Raw genomic sequence first — 18,300 nt, 5'->3', positions numbered from 1 at the left:
AATTTTGGAACTGGTACAGACTATGAGGCCTATTTATGATAGGGAGAAAAGTCCTAAATCCAGCGAAAACATATTCAAATAACAACCAGGCCAACTACAGTCCTCCCGGCAAGAGCTATTTAGAAATGATCGTCAAGTACCCCCGCAATTCTCTCACTGAGGCGATGGTGACAGCGTTGGTTCTGTAGAGGAAAAAATGCTTTATAACTTAAAGATAGAATTTTCTCCAAACGTAACCAATGTAATTTTATGGCCAGTTTACCGCGGTTTGCCCCTTCCCCCATTCTGAAAATTTTTAAACCATTTAGAAAAAAAAATACGCCAAAAACTGTCGGTTTTACGTAACGGCCCTTTAGTAGCTCTCACTTCTGATGTCTACAAACTGCGTCGTGTATATTCATGGCGGAGGTCGAGAGAGACAATTTGTGAATGAAATAAAATCCAGCAATGCGTTAAAACAGCGCTGCCCTTACTGATCATACTGACGCAGGGTTTCCGCTTACCACTATTGTAAAATAATTTGGGGCAGAATTCAGCAAGGTGGTTAGTAGCGTCCATGAGGATGGGCGAGTTTAGAAATGGTCCCATCTCTAAGACTTTAGTCATAAATTAATCTTTTTTTTTTTTACATTTCTCTTTAACTCTCGGAGGTGATATTTTGGCTGCTGACAGTAACAGTCTGTACAGTATTGAATTGTGATTTAATGACTGTGCTGTGGGGTGACCCAGTACCCTGTGCCAGCCAACGCATCCCTCAGACATCTGCACCTAGTTAATATATCAGCAGGACATGGAAACATTGGGGTAAGTCACAGGCATTCTGTCCATACTGCTTTCTAAATGCCTCCTAAAAAAGAACACCCCCTCCCCTCCCGGGCAACAGAAACCACCTTACTCTATGCTAATGAAAGCCAGACCCCATTTCCACGTGTGTTAAGGCCCTTGTATCTCGCTAGCTGAGGACTGGTCCTCATGGCGGGCTGTACGGAAGGACGGGGTGTGTGGCCTTCTTATCCACGTCATTTGGATAGGGTATTGTTGACAATGGAAAATGGAGAGTGATGCATTTAGCACACAACAATAGCCTGTGTAATTGTACTAACAAGGAAGAAGTCTCCGTACGGCAAACAGGAAGAGAGTCGAGCAGATAAGTGAGTAACAGGCGAGAGGAATTGTAGCTGCAAGGCATAAGTCAAGGTCCTCGCCAATTTATATCACACCTGTTTGACCGGGCGTATATATCATATTTTATTATAATATACATTTATAACACATTAAGGTCAGCCCAAGTCTTCTGTCACACAACGCCTCCGCATCCCCTGGAAGCGAGGAATGAAACGTAGGCCAGTATGAAATATAAATCACAATATTTGTGTGTAAACTCCTGTAAATAATATCTGTACAAATGCTGAGCGATGATGTCATCACTTGCAATCTGTGAGTGACATCACTTCAGTGTTCATTATAAGGAATAACGCTCGCCCTGGTGTAAGCTAATATGGATATTACAGTTTCCTCGGATTTCTTTGACTAATCTATAAGCAGAAGGAAGTATTATTACTCACGTACTTCTCTAAAAAACCTACTGGGGAAGGGAGATGTATCAAACCTTGGGCAACCAATCAGCGTCTAAAGCTGGGTATACACCGATGGTCGATGGTGTGACCCAGAGACGCAATGTAACGATATAGAACACATCGCCGTACATACTACACGCTCCGCCGTTCGACAATGCCATATATATCGTCACTTGCTTCATGTAACAACACCGCGTCATCCGTGGAAACGTCCCATCTGATGTGCAGAATGTCAGATGTGACAATGCAACCACCCAATTCATCAATTGAGTGGATTTGCCCGTACACATTAGAAGATGGCTATTGCGATCCGTCACAGATCGCAAGATCAGACAATATATATCGTATCGTATAGTGTTCAACCGGTTTAACGGTCATCTTTATAGACTGTGCAAGATAAAGGATAGCTATAAGCTGATTGGTTGCTATAGGCAACTTCTCCACTTCATCTCTCTCGAAGGTTTGATACATCTCCTCCTACCTTTATGCATTAGGGGGATTGCGCCAGAAAGAACAGTTAGTACGTGTGTAGCCCCCGTGTCACACAGCAAGTAAACAAGCGACAGGGGACTTCTAAGAAGGTCATCGCCAGAAAACAAGAGACAGAGGCAGGGAATAATTATAAACTGAGTAAATAATTATGACCCATCAAGATATTCTATATCCCCCGTAATTGAGTGTATATTAGTGGTAAAGTAATACATATGTTTAATTTGGCTCTCTATTATGCTCTGCCCAGATGGATAGCATAAAATGCATTGCAGTCTGGGCAATCTTGCCGGCCAAGATGGCGACTTGTATCTAATGAAGAGTGAGGGGCCTATTCATCAACACTAAAATAACGTTTTTAAGGACATTTTCCTTAATTAATGTTATTTTAGTAATCATGAAGAGACTTAACACAGGAGATATCACTGATATCTCCTGGTTACATCCGCCTGCTTTAATTTCCACACTCTCCATACATAAGTACATTAGTATGGGGATGTGGAAATTATGGTATTCATCAAATTCCGAAAATTATGTATTTTCGGAATTTGATGGAGTTACTATTCGCCACTGTGAGGTGGTGTATAGCAGGTGACACTTACCTGTGTCAGCGTGGGCAGGTCCCCCGGCGTCTCCCTCCGGTGCTCTGGTACGTTCTCTGGCTCCGGAGGCTGCTTGGACACTGTGTTCTCCCAGCAGAACACAATAAAGTTTAGAAAAAAAACCCATTTTTTTTTTCCCTCTAAACTGTACAGTGTGCTGCTGGGAGAACACGTGTCAGAACAGCAGGACGGAGCCGGAGGCGCTGCAGCGGGCAAGTAAGTGCGGGACAGGGGGGAGGTATGCGGAGGGGGGAGGGAGGAGGAGGGGTTGGGGGGACACAAAATTACCCCAGCTGTAGGCAGTGCTGCGCATGCGCTGGTTTTACAGATGTAACAGCGCATGCGCAGCACGGATTCCAGCTGCGGTAAGTTAGTGTAGATAGTGATAACTATCTATTTCCTGAAAAGCTGTCATCGCAAAAATGACAGCTTTTCGGAATAGATAGTTATGGAGAGGAGGAATGATGAATTCCTCCGGGAATTAGGTAGAACTCCATGCCAGTTCTAAACCTAATTACCTCCATCGAATTTTTAGTTATGATGAATAGGCCCCTATGTCTGGTGGATTTCTGGAGAGTTTGCCTCTAGTCACATTCGATTACATAGGTTTATTTAAAACTTGCCGGAAATTCGCCAGTTTTGTTTTTAATTGGAGGCTATTACATCCCCCTCCCCCCAAAGTCTTCAACAGAATTATAACTACAACCCGGGTCATAGCGCACCAACACCAGCGGCAACGTGAGTTCACATTACAACTGTCTTATTGTTCTAGTTATGGTTAGGGCAGGCATTACGTATTATTTGATTATTCGGGATTGAATTGGGTGTGTGTACACAGAGGTGTTAGCAAGTATGTAAGTAGGATGGGCTCAGTAATTATATATAATTTAAGTAATTATTTAACACTGTCTAAGGAAGTTGACTTAAACATTAATTAATTTCAAATACACTGATGTAGTAATTGTATTGTGATTATTATTTTATCTTTCATGTAAATATTGTTTGTTTAATTATTATTACAGTGCATCCGGAAAGTATTCACAGCGCTTCACTTTTTCCACATTTTATGTTATGTTACAGCCTTATTCCAAAATGGAATACAATAATTTTTGTCCTCAAATTCTACACACAATACCCCATAATGACAACGTGTAAAAAGTTTTTTTGAGATTTTTGCAAATTTAATTTAAAAAAAACAAAACTAAGAAATCACATGTACATAAGTATTCACAACCTTTGCTCAATACTTTGTTGATGCACTTTTGGCAGCAATTACAGCCTCGAGTCTTTTTGTATGTGATGCCATATACAAAAAGGGTCAGTGCACAGCCATTTTCAGATCTCTCCAGAGATGTTCAATCGGATTCAAGACTGGGCTCTGGCTGGGCCACTCAAGGACATTCACAGAGTTGTTCTGTAGCCACTCTTTTGATATCTTGGCTATGTGCTTAGGGTCGTTGTCCTGCTGAGAGATGAACCGTCGCCCCAGTCTGAGGTCAAGAGTGCTCTGGAGCAGGTTTTCATCCAGGATGTGTCTGTACATTGCTGCATTCATCTTTCCCTCTATCCTGACTAGTCTCCCAGTTCTGCCACTGAAAAACATCCCCACAGCATGATGCTGCCACCACCATGCTTCACTGTAGGGATGGTATTGGCCTGGTGATGAGCGGTCCTTGATTTCCTCCAAACATAACGCCTGGCATTGACGTCAAAGAGTTCAATCTTTGTCTCATCAGACCAGAGAATTTTGTTTCTCATGGTCTGAGAGTCCTTCAGATGCATTTTGGCAAACTCCAGATGGGCTGCCATGTGCTTTTTTCTAATGAGTGGCTTCCAACTGGCCACTCTACCATACGGGCCTGATTGATGGATTTCTGCAGATGGTTGTCCTTCTGGAAGGTTCTCCTCTCTCCACAGAGGAATGCTGTAAGCTCTGACAGAGTGACTATCGGGTTCTTGGTCACCTCCCTGACTAGGGCCTTTCTCCCACGATCGCTCAGTTTAGACGGCCGGCCAACTCTAGGAAGAGTCCTGTTGTTTCCGAACTTCTTTCATTTACAGATGATGGAGGCCACTGTGCTCATTGGGACCTTCAAAGCAGAGATATTTTTCTGTACCCTTCCCCAGATGACAATCCTGTCTCGGAGGTCAACAGACATTTCCATGGACTTCATGCTTGGTTTGTGCTCTGACATGCACTGTCAAGTGTGGGACCTTATATAGGCAGGTGTATGCCTTTCAAAATCATGTCCAAACAACTGAATTTACCACAGGTAGAATCCAATTAAGCTGTAGGAACATCTCAAGGAAGATCAGTGGAAACAGGATGCACCTGAGCTCAATTTTGAGCTTCATGGCAAAGGCTGTGAATACTAATGTACATGTGATTTCTTAGTTTTTTCATTTTATTAAATTTCCAAAAATATCAATAAAACTTTTTACACGTTGTCATTATGTATAGGTGTATAGGATTTTGTATTGTGTATAGGATTTTGAGGACAAAAATTAATTTATTCCATTTTGGAATAAGGCTGTAACACAGCGGTTTTCAACCGATGTGCCGCGGCACACTAGTGTGCCGTGGCCGGTTGTTAGTGGAGAGCAATGTGTTGTTTTTTGAGTCTTTGGGGTCCAGCCATGTTTTATGTGTTAGTAGGGATCAGGCATGTTTTTCTGTGGGAGTGTTTTTGTTTCTGTGGGGGCCAGCCAATGTTATTTTTTTCTGTGAGGGTCAATGTATGTGTGTTTTATTCCTGTGGGGGCCAAAGTATGTGAGTTTTATTTTTCTGGGGCCAATGTATGTGTGTTTATTCCTGCGGAGGCCAATGTATGTGTGTTTATTCCTGCGGAGGCCAATGTATGTGTGTTTATTCCTGCGGAGGCCAATGTATGTGTGTTTTATTCCTGCGAAGGCCAATGTATGTGTGTTTTATTCCTGCGGAGGCAATGTATGTGTGTTTATTCCCGCGGAGGCCAATGTATGTGTGTTTTATTCCTGCGGAGGCCAATGTGTATGTTTTTTCATCTGTCTCGCACGACGCATTGCCGGATGGTGTTCCTTGGCAAATTTCAAATCTTACGCTGTGTGCCCCAAGTTGGAAAAGGTTGAAAATCACTGCTGTAACATAACAAAATGTGGAAAAAAAGTGAAGCATTATGAATACTTTCCGGATGCACTGTATATATGGCGCTACACGGGTTCCGCAGCGCCTAACAAAGTTCATAAACAATTCAGCAGAACAAGAGAACAGAGGAAGACAATGCATTACAAGTACATGATATATATGCATTGCTGAAACAGCGGTCATAACACTCCAATAAGTAGTACGGTGGCAGGAGTCAGGGGTCAGGTTCCGTAAATAATAGTAGGGGAAGAAAAAGCACATGGGAGAAGAGGCCCCTGCTCTTGAGAGCTTACATTCTATAGCAGGGGTAGGGAACCTTTTTTCTGCCGAGGGCCATTTTGATATATAGAACATTATTTGCGGGCCTTGTGCAGGCCTTGCCCCCTCTGTGTGATGTCACACGGGGGCGAGGCCACTATCGCCAGTGATTACAGCAGTGCCTGGTGCATACTGAGGATGCTTCGGGGAGCTGTAAGGGAAGCGGTGTGACCGTATGAAGCGTCCTAAGGACGCCCCAGGCGGCACTGCTGCATAGATTCTGGCTGCAGGGGGCCATTATAGGCACGCTGCAGAAAAAGCTCAAAGGGCCAGAACAAATGATTCCATGGGCCTTAAACGGCCCCCCGGGCCTGAGGTTCCCCATCCCTGTTCTAAAGGGTAGACAAACAGCAGTGACACAGATGGGCCCGTTTGAAGTTTTGCAGAGAGGTGGCTCTCTTTTCAAATTATATTCAGTGTACATGCATGGGGGGATTGGTGATGTTAGAGTAAAGGGGGTTTCACAAGCCATCTCCTGGTAACCAAATCGAGAGAGAGAGAGCGCTTAAGCAGGAGAATGAACAGTGGGCGTGATACATAGCTGATATTTCTCTCCTACAAACGACAGTAATACACATTTCTATGGTCCCCCTTTCATTCTATCCATGGGTGTGTATTAAAGACTGTGGTCGGGCAGCACAAGGACGCAGATATCACACATGCACAGCAGCTTCCTCCGTCTATATACAGCGCCCACCCACGCTCTGACAGGCCTCCGACAGCTCCATTAACTCTCCCCATGCTGGGCATCTCTATCTCAGCTGACACCTGTAAATACTCTGCACCGCTGTGAGGGAACGGCTACTGCCCCGCTCAAATAATTTGTATAACCCTGATCACATTTTCAGGCGATAAATCTTTCTGGAGGAATCCAATGAAAACCTGAAGTGAAATTGAGTCCTTGCTTACTGACAGCAAAACCAGAATGCAGCACAGATCTGTCCGTATCCGAGGCACACAGTGCGAGACTATAGTCAGCGGGCCCTTATTTACAAAGACCGTTATATCGTTGGGTCCTGGGCTGTTTGTGCATAATGACCAAGTACACAGCACCACTTCCCTAGCTTTGTATACTGGAATGCATTGTAGCTGTATTCATTCATTAAGTGCACAGTACAACTTCTCTTGTTCTGTATGCTAGATGTAAGTGTAGGTATATATTATCATTATTTACAGTATGTATGTAAGCAAAACTGCATGCCTTAACCATAAGCCTGTCTCTCTGATCCCTACCTCTTCAATATGATCCCTACCTATGCAGGCAGGTCACCAAAGGAGCTTTTCTTTCTACCACTAAAGGTGCATACACACACAACGATTTTTTGAACGATTATCGATAACGATATCGTTTATCGTTCAATCATTGAAAAAATCGTTCACTTTCTGAGTTAAAATGATGAACGATTACCGTTAATGCGCGTTCACGTTTGTAGTTTAGTCAGACTGACCAACTGAACGATTTTCATTAAGGGAATATGCAAAAATTGTTTGTAGTTCAAAAAAATCGTTCATTACACTTTAAAAAATCTGACAGATAATCTGACAGAAAATCGTTCAGAAAATCGTTGGTAACAAAATCGTTACGTGTGTATGCACCTATAACCTTAAACCCACCCTGAACATTGCAGGGTGAGCTGTATAAATGTTAAACAAGCCTCACCTGACACCCATCTTGCAATCCATGACACAAGGACTCTCAAACTCGGAGAGCAGATCATCCATCTGGTTGTACCTCTCTCCATCTTTCAGAATGTCCCCGTGGTAGGCAGGAACGTACGCTCTCAGCACATCGCTCATCAGCTGGCTCAGACATCGCTGCTCGCACTCACAGTGCTTTTTCAGGATTTTACCATTGGCTGCAGACTTAAAACTACCTGAAAATCCAAGAAAACAAAGTCAAAGTCATTCAGTTAGACCCTCTGTAGCACGCGATTCACTGTAGCACATCTTTGTCCACACACTGTCGGGCAGCCATTTTGTTGGAGCTCAACTTATAGTGTTGTCACTACTTCTTATACAAATGATACCGCGTTCACAAGAATATTGGTTTACCCCCCAAAAAAATGGCTGTCTGGAAGGGCACAAGTGATGTCACTGGTTCCTAGTGAATTGCGGTCTCATGAACATTGGTTCAGCCAACAAAATGGCCACCTCCAATGTGTGTAGAGGACGAGGTGCACTGTGATGTATTTGTGTATGGTACCTGCATGTCCTGCCAGCTGTACCCAGGGGTATTTCTTCTTGAATGACATAACGAAGGGCGACCAGTGTACCATGTTCTTGATTTTCCTCCATGATTTGCTCTGAAAAAAAGAACATGGGAAAACATTACACTCTCTGACACCACTTGCACAAAGAAACTACTACGGTGAAATTTATGAACAAATTAAAAAAAACAGAATTTCCATGGAAAAAACGCAGAACAATGTAAATCCGAGCACAAACTCTGATTATATCCCCTAGTGACAATACCTAAACTCAACACTATTTACAGTACAAATTGCTTTCATAATACATACCTAGGCTGATTCAGTGGTGCACACTAACTGCAAGCATATGTCAGTACGCACGCAGCTGGCCGATGCTGGAAGTACTGCGCACGAGTCCCCATGGTTACCGCAGGGAGACGCAGAACGAAGTTTGATGCAAGAGCCTTGGATTCCCGGAAGGTGAGACAGGGGGGTGGCCAACCAGACACGGGCGTGTCGCTGACAGCGTTTGCGTTTGCAACGTTTGCTACAGAATGCCATACTCTGAGGCTGAGAAATTACACCTGCCATAGTGCTCGTGCAAGTTTCCATGGCGCATTCAATGGTGTCGTCTTTCCACAGGTGCAAAGCGCTGCATGTGGGTGTCTCAGTTTTAAAGAAATCGGTGGCTGCATTAGCATAAGACGCAGGCACTGCTGCACAATAAATGCAGTCACGATTCTATCTGCGTGTCCCTCTGAATCTGGCCCACTGTGGGGGAGATGTACTAAGCCTTGGACAGAGATAAAGCACCAACCAATCAGCTCCTGTCACTTTTCAAGCACAGCCTGTAACATGGCAGTTAGGAGTTGATTGGTTGGTACTTTGGCCGGGATGTACTAAGGTTGCGGTGACCATTCAGCTAGTCACCGCAACCTTACTAATCACATATGTACTAACATATGCGATTAGTATCGCAAAGGACAGCTTGAAGGGTGACCCCGCCCCTTTCAAGCTCCGGGAGCTTCCTGCTGGTGACCTGTGCAGGAAGCCCCGGGCACCTCCTCCTCCTCCCTGCACCCGGAAGATTAGGAGGAGGCGGAGGACCCAGCCGGAGCACGGGACGGCAACCATGGAGAGCAGGTTAGTGGGGTCCAGTGCTGGGCGACTGCGTGGCGGCGGCGAAGCGTCGGGTGCGGGGTGTGGTAAGAAGCCCATAGGCTTCTATAGGGTAATGCCAGGTTTTTCTGGCATTACACTCTGCACCGATAAAAGTGCGTCCGGGGCTTAGTACATATGGAAATGCGGTAAAAACGTTGAAAAGAGGGTTTTTACCGCATTTTTCCTTTAGTACATTCTGGCCTTTATCTCTGTCCACTTTATGTATCTTAGGGGAGATGTACTAAGCTCTGAAAAGTAATAAACTGGAGAGTGATAAACGACCAGCCACTCAGCTCCTAACTGTCATGTTACAGGCTGTGTTTGAAAAATGACAGTTGGCAGCTGATTGGCTGGTGGTTTATCACTCTCCAGTTTATCATTTTTCAGAGCTTAGTACATCTCCCCCTGTATCATTCATTATAATCATGATTAAAGAGCAAGCATTAGAGTCTTCATTTAATTATAGTCCTCAGCCACACAGATGTTTGGTGTATCTGTAGAGCTGGCGCATAAATGAATAACGCCACTGACATGACCGATGGCGAATAACTGAGAACATCACTGGAGCTACTAACCAATAGCCAACATTATAAGACTTTACTAACAACAGCGCATTTTTACCGCCACACTGTTTATGTAAGAAGATCTTTCAGGAAAAAACAGAATTAGGAATACGGAGACTGAGAAATAAGGTCTATGATGGAGAGTATATAAAATTACTTCAAAGAGAATGCAACAAGAAAAAAAAAAAATGACATGAAATAAACCACAAGTACCAAATAAAGAATTGTAGCAGTGTTACAGTTTGCAACTCAAACAAAGGAGATTAAAGGCTGATTCTTGGAGGGGAACATGCAGAGAATAACAGCGGTCTGGATACGTAACCCGGCATGGAATGTGTATCCCCCCGTATGCCGGAAACAACATGCTGGCTGGAACTGCAGTGTTACATCACCTCTTATGTACGACCTGCTGTACACAGTGTACTCACTCTACACCCAGCCGTCCAATCCTAATATGGGATATTTACACACAGGTTGCAGCATCGACAGAACACATCCCCCTCCCACAAATTAATATAATTAGGGGCCTATTTATCAAACTCTCCTCACTCTGTAATCCTGTGGAAACAAGAGTTTGCCCGTAATTTCCTGAAATGTAACTTCAGTATGGGACCTATGTATGAACAATCAACCCCAATGCAAATATTTCCTGCGCCAATGAAGCGCATCATAGCGCACACTCGGCCCAAAGACCCACAATACCTTTCTATGGTCATTTTAAGAATGTTCGATGTATCAATATCCGAAAAAGAAAAGTTTTCGGAGATTGAATGCGGGAACTAGCGCCATCTGCAGATGGTGGCAGCCCACTACAACCTATGAGAGGAGGGTCCGGAGTGCGAGGAGGGATCCTCCTTCAGGCCTCATAGTGCAGTAATAAGCAAACTGCACTCACATGTTGAATACATAATTAGCATAACATAGTTGGGAAAAATACGTAGTGGTCCCCCTATTTTTAAAACCAGCACCGGACTCAAATACGGCAGGGGTGTCATGCCACAGCCAGGGGACCCTTTCACCAGGTCTACCCAGTCAAAGCATTATCACCCCAAGCCGGTCAGCTCAGGGAAGGTGACCCCCAATAAAGGGGTCCCCCTCTCCCGAGGACCCCAGGCTTAGGTTGGTCCTGGTCTCTTCCCCACACCCCTAGGCTGTCGGTACGGGGATAATAGTGGTGAAAATAGATAGTAACTATTGTTTTTTACCGTGGAACTACAGGTGCCAGCGGGCCTGCCTTTGGCACTTAGTGGAACTACAAGCGCCAGCAGGCGACCGGCACCCATACCCCCACTGTAAAAAAAATAAAATTAACACACAACGTGGTCCCTTTCTCCAAGTAGCAATTCAATGGGTGTACCTGTAAAAAAAAATCCTATACTCACCTCCGTCCTTGCGTTGCTCTCCATAGCATCCCCGGGTCTTTACAAAATAACAATGGAAGGTGCTGGGGAGAGGGGGACCCATTTATTGAGGAGGTCCCCGGCTTGGGCTGACCAGCTTGGGGTGATAATGCTTTGGCTGGGGAGACCCAGTGAAAGGGTCCCCTGGATGTGGCATTATACCCTGGCCAGATTTGAGTCCAGTGCTGGTTTTAAAATTAGGGGGACCCTACTAGTTCTTTTTTTGTATTTTTAGGAACCAGGACTGGCTAAGCAGTTTGGGGCTGGTCATGCTTTTCGGGGGGGGGGACCATACGTCATTTTTTTGTTATGTTAACCCTTTAGATAGTATTTCCATGCAGAAACATACATGAAACACATTGATCTGTGTATGTTTCTGCCAAACTCGCAGCTCAGGAATTGTTTGAAACTTCAATTTAGCTGCGAGTTTGCTACAATTACACCCGAGATTGTAATCTCGAATCTTGGTAAATTCCTGAGTTGTATCTTTTCATGAAAAGAACTTCCGAGTTTGGCCGATGGTGAGTTTATCCGAGTTTGCAATCTCACCCGTTTTTCATTGAAAAGAGAGAAATCTCACCCGAGTTTGTCTTTAGTAAATTTGCGAGTTGAAAAAAATGCCTAAACTCACCCGAGATCGACCAAACTCGAATCTTAGTAAATTTACCCCCAAGCCTTGATACAGATCCAACTCATTTATTTAGCAGTCTTTGAAATGACAGAAGATGATTGGTTATTTTGCAAAACTACAAAATTTTAAGGGGTAGATGTATCAAAGCTTGGAGAGAGATAAAGTGGAAAAAATAAAGTACCAACCAATCAGCTCCTAACTGTCATGTTTCAAACATGACAATTAGAACCTGATTGGTTGATCCCACCGAATTCTCTCAAAATCACTCTGTTTGTCTAATTACCAGAGTAAGGCATTTTGTTTTCATTTTAATGCTTGTTTTGGTAACGGTATCCTCCCGTGGTTGTCTAAATTCACCCGAAAAGTGGAGTTTCTCATCTCCTGATGAGTTGCAGACAGACCCGAGACCTGATCTTCTTGCTGTTCGGAATTCGGATTTTAAATCCGAATTTCAGGTTTTGGATTGCAAAAATTACATGAATTTAGCTGTTTTTTGTTTTTATTTAAACTTTTTATCAATTTAAGAAAAAAAAACTCAGACCCAAAACCAAAACATGAAGACGACTCCAGATCCAAAACCACAACCAAAACACGGCGGTCTGCGCACCTCTCTAGCATCCGCAATAAAGTATACACTTTAAATAACATGTAACCGTACACGTCCAGTATTGTGATTACAGAATGCGATGACATTAAATCTGATATTCCAGCTCAATAGCCACAGCGGCTGAAATCTTCCGAAGCTTTAGGCCATTGTTGTCTTTGGGTGTTGTTTGTACATGTTGTTTCCCAGCCACACCTATTGTTTCCAGGGTTGAGAGAATCCTGGAAGATGTGTATCTTCATAGGGAAAGGATCACTGAGACAGTCCTGGGAGTTACAAGTCTCAGTATTGTCCTGGTGTGATCTGCACCAGATCTAGCGAAGTTTAACACCTTCAAGAACACACAAACACTATCAGAAATCGGTACCAGGAGCAATGTCATCTACAGTACATATTAATTGTAAGGCTGTAGTACTGGGTCTCTTTTAGAATGTTAGAAAGCAGGTCCCTCCCTCCCCTTGTCTTCCATCCATCATGTAAGGTACATTAGCTCAGCCTATAGGTACATGCATTAACTAGGCCTACTCGTGTAATTATGGATACAGGGAGACAGTCATCGCGTCGACATTTACAATGTCAACAATCGTAATGCCGACATGTCGATACCGACAGTTATTATGTCGACAATGATGAAATGTCGATATGTAACACGTTGACATCTGCAGTTGACATGTTCACAATGTCGATAACTGAAATGTCGACACGTGAAATCCCAGAGTCTCGGAATGCCAACAGTTAGGACTAGGCTGCGGGTGCGGAGGGTTAGGGTTTGGCACTAGGGGGTGGGTTAGAGTAACAGTTGTGCCCTCACTCGTCTTTGCCGCAGTGACGGCAAAAAGCCCCTCTCGGCGCGCCTGGTCCTGTAAGACTCTGCTAGCGTCGGGTGTCCTTTTTTTGCCTAAATGCGATGTGACTAGGACGTACCAGCAATCTGTGCTGATTAATTTGATATGTGACAGAAGTATATCTGTGTGTGACTGAGTCTATGGGCCGAATTCAATTCAATGCGAAGATGAATAGCCGCGGGAGGGAGCTATTCAATACAACGCGCTGTGTGCCTTTTTCGGGAATGTTAAGTCAGAGAATAACGGTTCTCGCGATATAACCTGAGTGTTTAGGCGCGAGAACCGGCATTCTCTGACTAAAGTGCGTTGCGAGAAGAAATCCTTTAGCCGCCACAAGCAGTGTGGTGTATAGAATAGCTTCGGGAGCTCCCTGCCGCACCTATTCAGCTTCAAATTGAATTGAACTCGGCCCCTTTAATCTGTATACGAAGTATTAAATGTAGCAGTGCAGCTTATTTCATTCCAAGTACCGTTGTGCTTCGTATACAGACTCAGGAGCACACAGATATACAGGTGTCACATATCACATTACTCAGCGCAGTCTCCATATACAGACTCAGGAGCACACAGATATACAGGTGTCACATATCACATTACTCAGCACAGTCTCCTATATACAGACTCAGGAGCACACAGATATACAGGTGTCACATATCAGATTACTCAGCGCAGTCTCCCATATACAGACTCAGGAGCACACAGATATACAGGTGTCACATATCACATTACTCAGCACAGTCTCCCATATACAGACTCAGGAGCACACAGATATACAGGTGTCACATATCACATTACTCAGCACAGTCTCCCATATACAGACTCAGGAGCACACAGATATACAGGTGTCACATATCACATTACTCAGCACAGTCTCCCATATACAGACTCAGGAGCACACAGATATACAGGTGTCACATATCACATCACTCAGCGCAGTCTCCTATATACAGACTCAGGAGCACACAGATATACAGGTGTCACATATCACATTACTCAGCGCAGTCTCCTATATACAGACTCAGGAGCACACAGATATACAGGTGTCACACATCACATTACTCAGCGCAGTCTCCCATATACAGACTCAGGAGCACACAGATATACAGGTGTCACATATCACATCACTCAGCGCAGTCTCCTATATACAGACTCAGGAGCACACAGATATACAGGTGTCACATATCACATTACTCAGCGCAGTCTCCCATATACAGACTCAGGAGCACACAGATATACAGGTGTCACATATCACATTACTCAGCACAGTCTCCCATATACAGACTCAGGAGCACACAGATCTACAGGTGTCACATATCACATTACTCAGCGCAGTCTCCCATATACAGACTCAGGTGCACACAGATATACAGGTGTCACATATCACATTACTCAGCGCAGTCTCCTATATACAGACTCAGGAGCACACAGATATACAGGTGTCACATATCACATTACTCAGCGCAGTCTCCCATATACAGACTCAGGAACACACAGATATACAGGTGTCACATATCACATTACTCAGCGCAGTCTCCATATACAGACTCAGGAGCACACAGATATACAGGTGTCACATATCACATTACTCAGAGCAGTCTCCCATATACAGACTCAGGAGCACACAGATATACAGGTGTCACATATCACATTACTCAGAGCAGTCTCCCTTATACAGACTCAGATATACAGGTGTCACATATCACATTACTCAACGCAGTCTCCCATATACAGACTCAGGAGCAAACAGATATACAGGTGTCACATATCACATTACTCAGCGCAGTCTCCCTTATACAGACTCAGGAGCACACAGATATACAGGTGTCACATATCACATTACTCAGCGCAGTCTCCCATATACAGACACAGGAGCACACAGATATACAGGTGTCACATATCACATTACTCAGCGCAGTCTCCTATATACAGACTCAGGAGCACACAGATATACAGGTGTCACATATCACATTACTCAGCGCAGTCTCCCATATACAGACTCAGGAGCACACAGATATACAGGTGTCACATATCACATTACTCAGCGCAGTCTCCATATACAGACTCAGGAGCACACAGATATACAGGTGTCACATATCACATTACTCAGAGCAGTCTCCCATATACAGACTCAGGAGCACACAGATATACAGGTGTCACATATCACATTACTCAGAGCAGTCTCTCATATACAGACTCAGGAGCACACAGATATACAGGTGTCACATATCACATTACTCAGCGCAGTCTCCCTTATACAGACTCAGATATACAGGTGTCACATATCACATTACTCAACGCAGTCTCCCATATACAGACTCAGGAGCACACAGATATACAGGTGTCACATATCACATTACTCAGCGCAGTCTCCCTTATACAGACTCAGGAGCACACAGATATACAGGTGTCACATATCACATCACTCAGCGCAGTCTTCCATATACAGACTCAGGAGCACACAGATATACAGGTGTCACATATCACATTACTCAGCACAGTCTCCCATATACAGACTCAGGAGCACACAGATATACAGGTGTCACATATCACATTACTCAGCGCAGTCTCCCATATACAGACTCAGGAACACACAGATATACAGGTGTCACATATCACATCACTCAGAGCAGTCTCCCATATACACATTCAGGAGCACACAGATATACAGGTGTCACATATCACATTACTCAGCGCAGTCTCCTATATACAGACTCAGGAGCACACAGATATACAGGTGTCACATATCACATTACTCAGCACAGTCTCCCATATACAGACTCAGGAGCACACAGATATACAGGTGTCACATGTCACATTACTCAGCGCAGTCTCCCATATACACATTCAGGAGCACACAGATATACAGGTGTCACATATCACATTACTCAGCGCAGTCTCCCATATACAGACTCAGGAGCACACAGATATACAGGTGTCACATGTCACATTACTCAGCGCAGTCTCCCGTATACACATTCAGGAGCACACAGATATACAGGTGTCACATATCACATTACTCAGAGCAGTCTCCCATATACAGACTCAGGAGCACACAGATATACAGGTGTCACATATCACATTACTCAGAGCAGTCTCCCTTATACAGACTCAGATATACAGGTGTCACATATCACATTACTCAACGCAGTCTCCCATATACAGACTCAGGAGCACACAGATATACAGGTGTCACATATCACATTACTCAGCGCAGTCTCCCATATACAGACTCAGGAGCACACAGATATACAGGTGTCACATATCACATCACTCAGCGCAGTCTTCCATATACAGACTCAGGAGCACACAGATATACAGGTGTCACATATCACATTACTCAGCACAGTCTCCCATATACAGACTCAGGAGCACACAGATATACAGGTGTCACATGTCACATTACTCAGCGCAGTCTCCCATATACACATTCAGGAGCACACAGATATACAGGTGTCACATATCACATTACTCAGCGCAGTCTCCCATATACAGACTCAGGAGCACACAGATATACAGGTGTCACATATCACATTACTCAGCGCAGTCTCCCATATACAGACTCAGGAGCACACAGATATACAGGTGTCACATATCACATTACTCAGCGCAGTTTCCCATATACAGACTCAGGAGCACACAGACATACAGGTGTCACATATCACATTACTCAGCGCAGTCTCCCATATACAGACTCAGGAGCACACAGATATACAGGTGTCACATATCACATTACTCAGCGCAGTCTCCCATATACAGACTCAGGAGCACACAGATATACAGGTGTCACATATCACATTAATCAGCACAGTCTCCCATATACAGACTCAGGAGCACACAGATATACAGGTGTCACATATCACATTACCCAGCGCAGTCTCCCATGTACAGACTCAGGAGCACACAGATATACAGGTGTCACATATCACATTACTCAGCGCAGTCTGTTTGTGCGTCCTAGACGGCTCACTCACGCCAGGCATATGGAGGCTAGATGTATAAGGACACATCTGTAGGTACTAGTGGGTGGGATAGGGTTAGGCTGTGGAAGAGAAGGGTTAGGCACTAGAAGGAGATTTAGGCTATGGGAGAGGAGTGTTAGGCACTAGGGGGAGGGTTAGGCTATGGGAGAGGTGGGTTAGGCACTAGGGGGAGGGTTAGGCTACAGGAGAGGGTTAGGCTACGTGAAAGGAGGATTAGGCACTAGGGGGACGGTTAGGCTACGGGAGAGTAGGGTTAGGCACTAGGGGAGGGTTAGGCTACGGGAGAGGAGGATTAGGCATTGGGGGGAGAGTTAGGCTACGGGAGAGGAGGGTTAGGCACTAGGGGGAGCCTTAGGCTGTGGGAGAGGAGGATTAGGCACTAGGGGGAGGGTTAGGCTACGGGAGAGGTGGGTTAGTCACTAGGGGGAGGGTTAGGCTACGGGAGAGAGGGTTAGTCACTAGAGGGAGGGTTAGGCTACGGGAGAGGTGGGTTAGGCACTAGGGGGAGGGTTAGGCTATGGGAGAGGAGGGTTAGGCACTCGGGGGAGGGTTAGGCTGCAGGAGAGGAGGGTTAGGTACTAGGAGGAGATTTAGGCTATGGGAGAGGAGTGTTAGTCACTAGGGGGAGGGTTAGGCTACAGGAGAGGAGTGTTTGTCACTAGGGGGAGGTTTAGGCTACGGGAGAGAAGGGTTAGGCACTAGGAGGAGATTTAGGCTATGGGAGAGGAGGGTTAGGCACTAGGGGGAGGGTTAGGCTATGTGAGAGGAGGGTTAGGCACTAGAGGGAGGGTTAGGCTATATGAGAGGAGGGTTAGG

At 44.7% G+C, this 18,300-nt stretch overlaps 1 protein-coding gene across 2 annotated transcripts in view; it reads right to left on the bottom strand.

The window, feature by feature from the left end:
- The window catches only part of LOC148508513 (inositol-trisphosphate 3-kinase B-like), a 135,332-nt gene that overhangs the window by 30,245 nt on the left and 86,787 nt on the right, over positions 1-18,300 (bottom strand). For both annotated transcript variants that reach the window (XM_088444436.1, XM_088444437.1), the window contains exons 3-4: positions 8,315-8,414; positions 7,772-7,985 (exon numbers count right to left, since the gene is read on the bottom strand). In XM_088444436.1, coding sequence (XP_088300562.1) covers positions 7,772-7,985; positions 8,315-8,414 — 314 coding nt within the window. The remainder of the gene's footprint in view (positions 1-7,771; positions 7,986-8,314; positions 8,415-18,300) is intronic.

This window comes from Taudactylus pleione, unplaced genomic scaffold, assembly GCF_031769625.1.
Source record: "Taudactylus pleione unplaced genomic scaffold, aTauple2 ptg000363l, whole genome shotgun sequence".
Lineage (NCBI taxonomy): Eukaryota > Metazoa > Chordata > Amphibia > Anura > Myobatrachidae > Taudactylus > Taudactylus pleione.
Note: the sequence above shows the minus strand (reverse complement) of the source record. Positions and strands in the feature narration are given on the sequence as shown.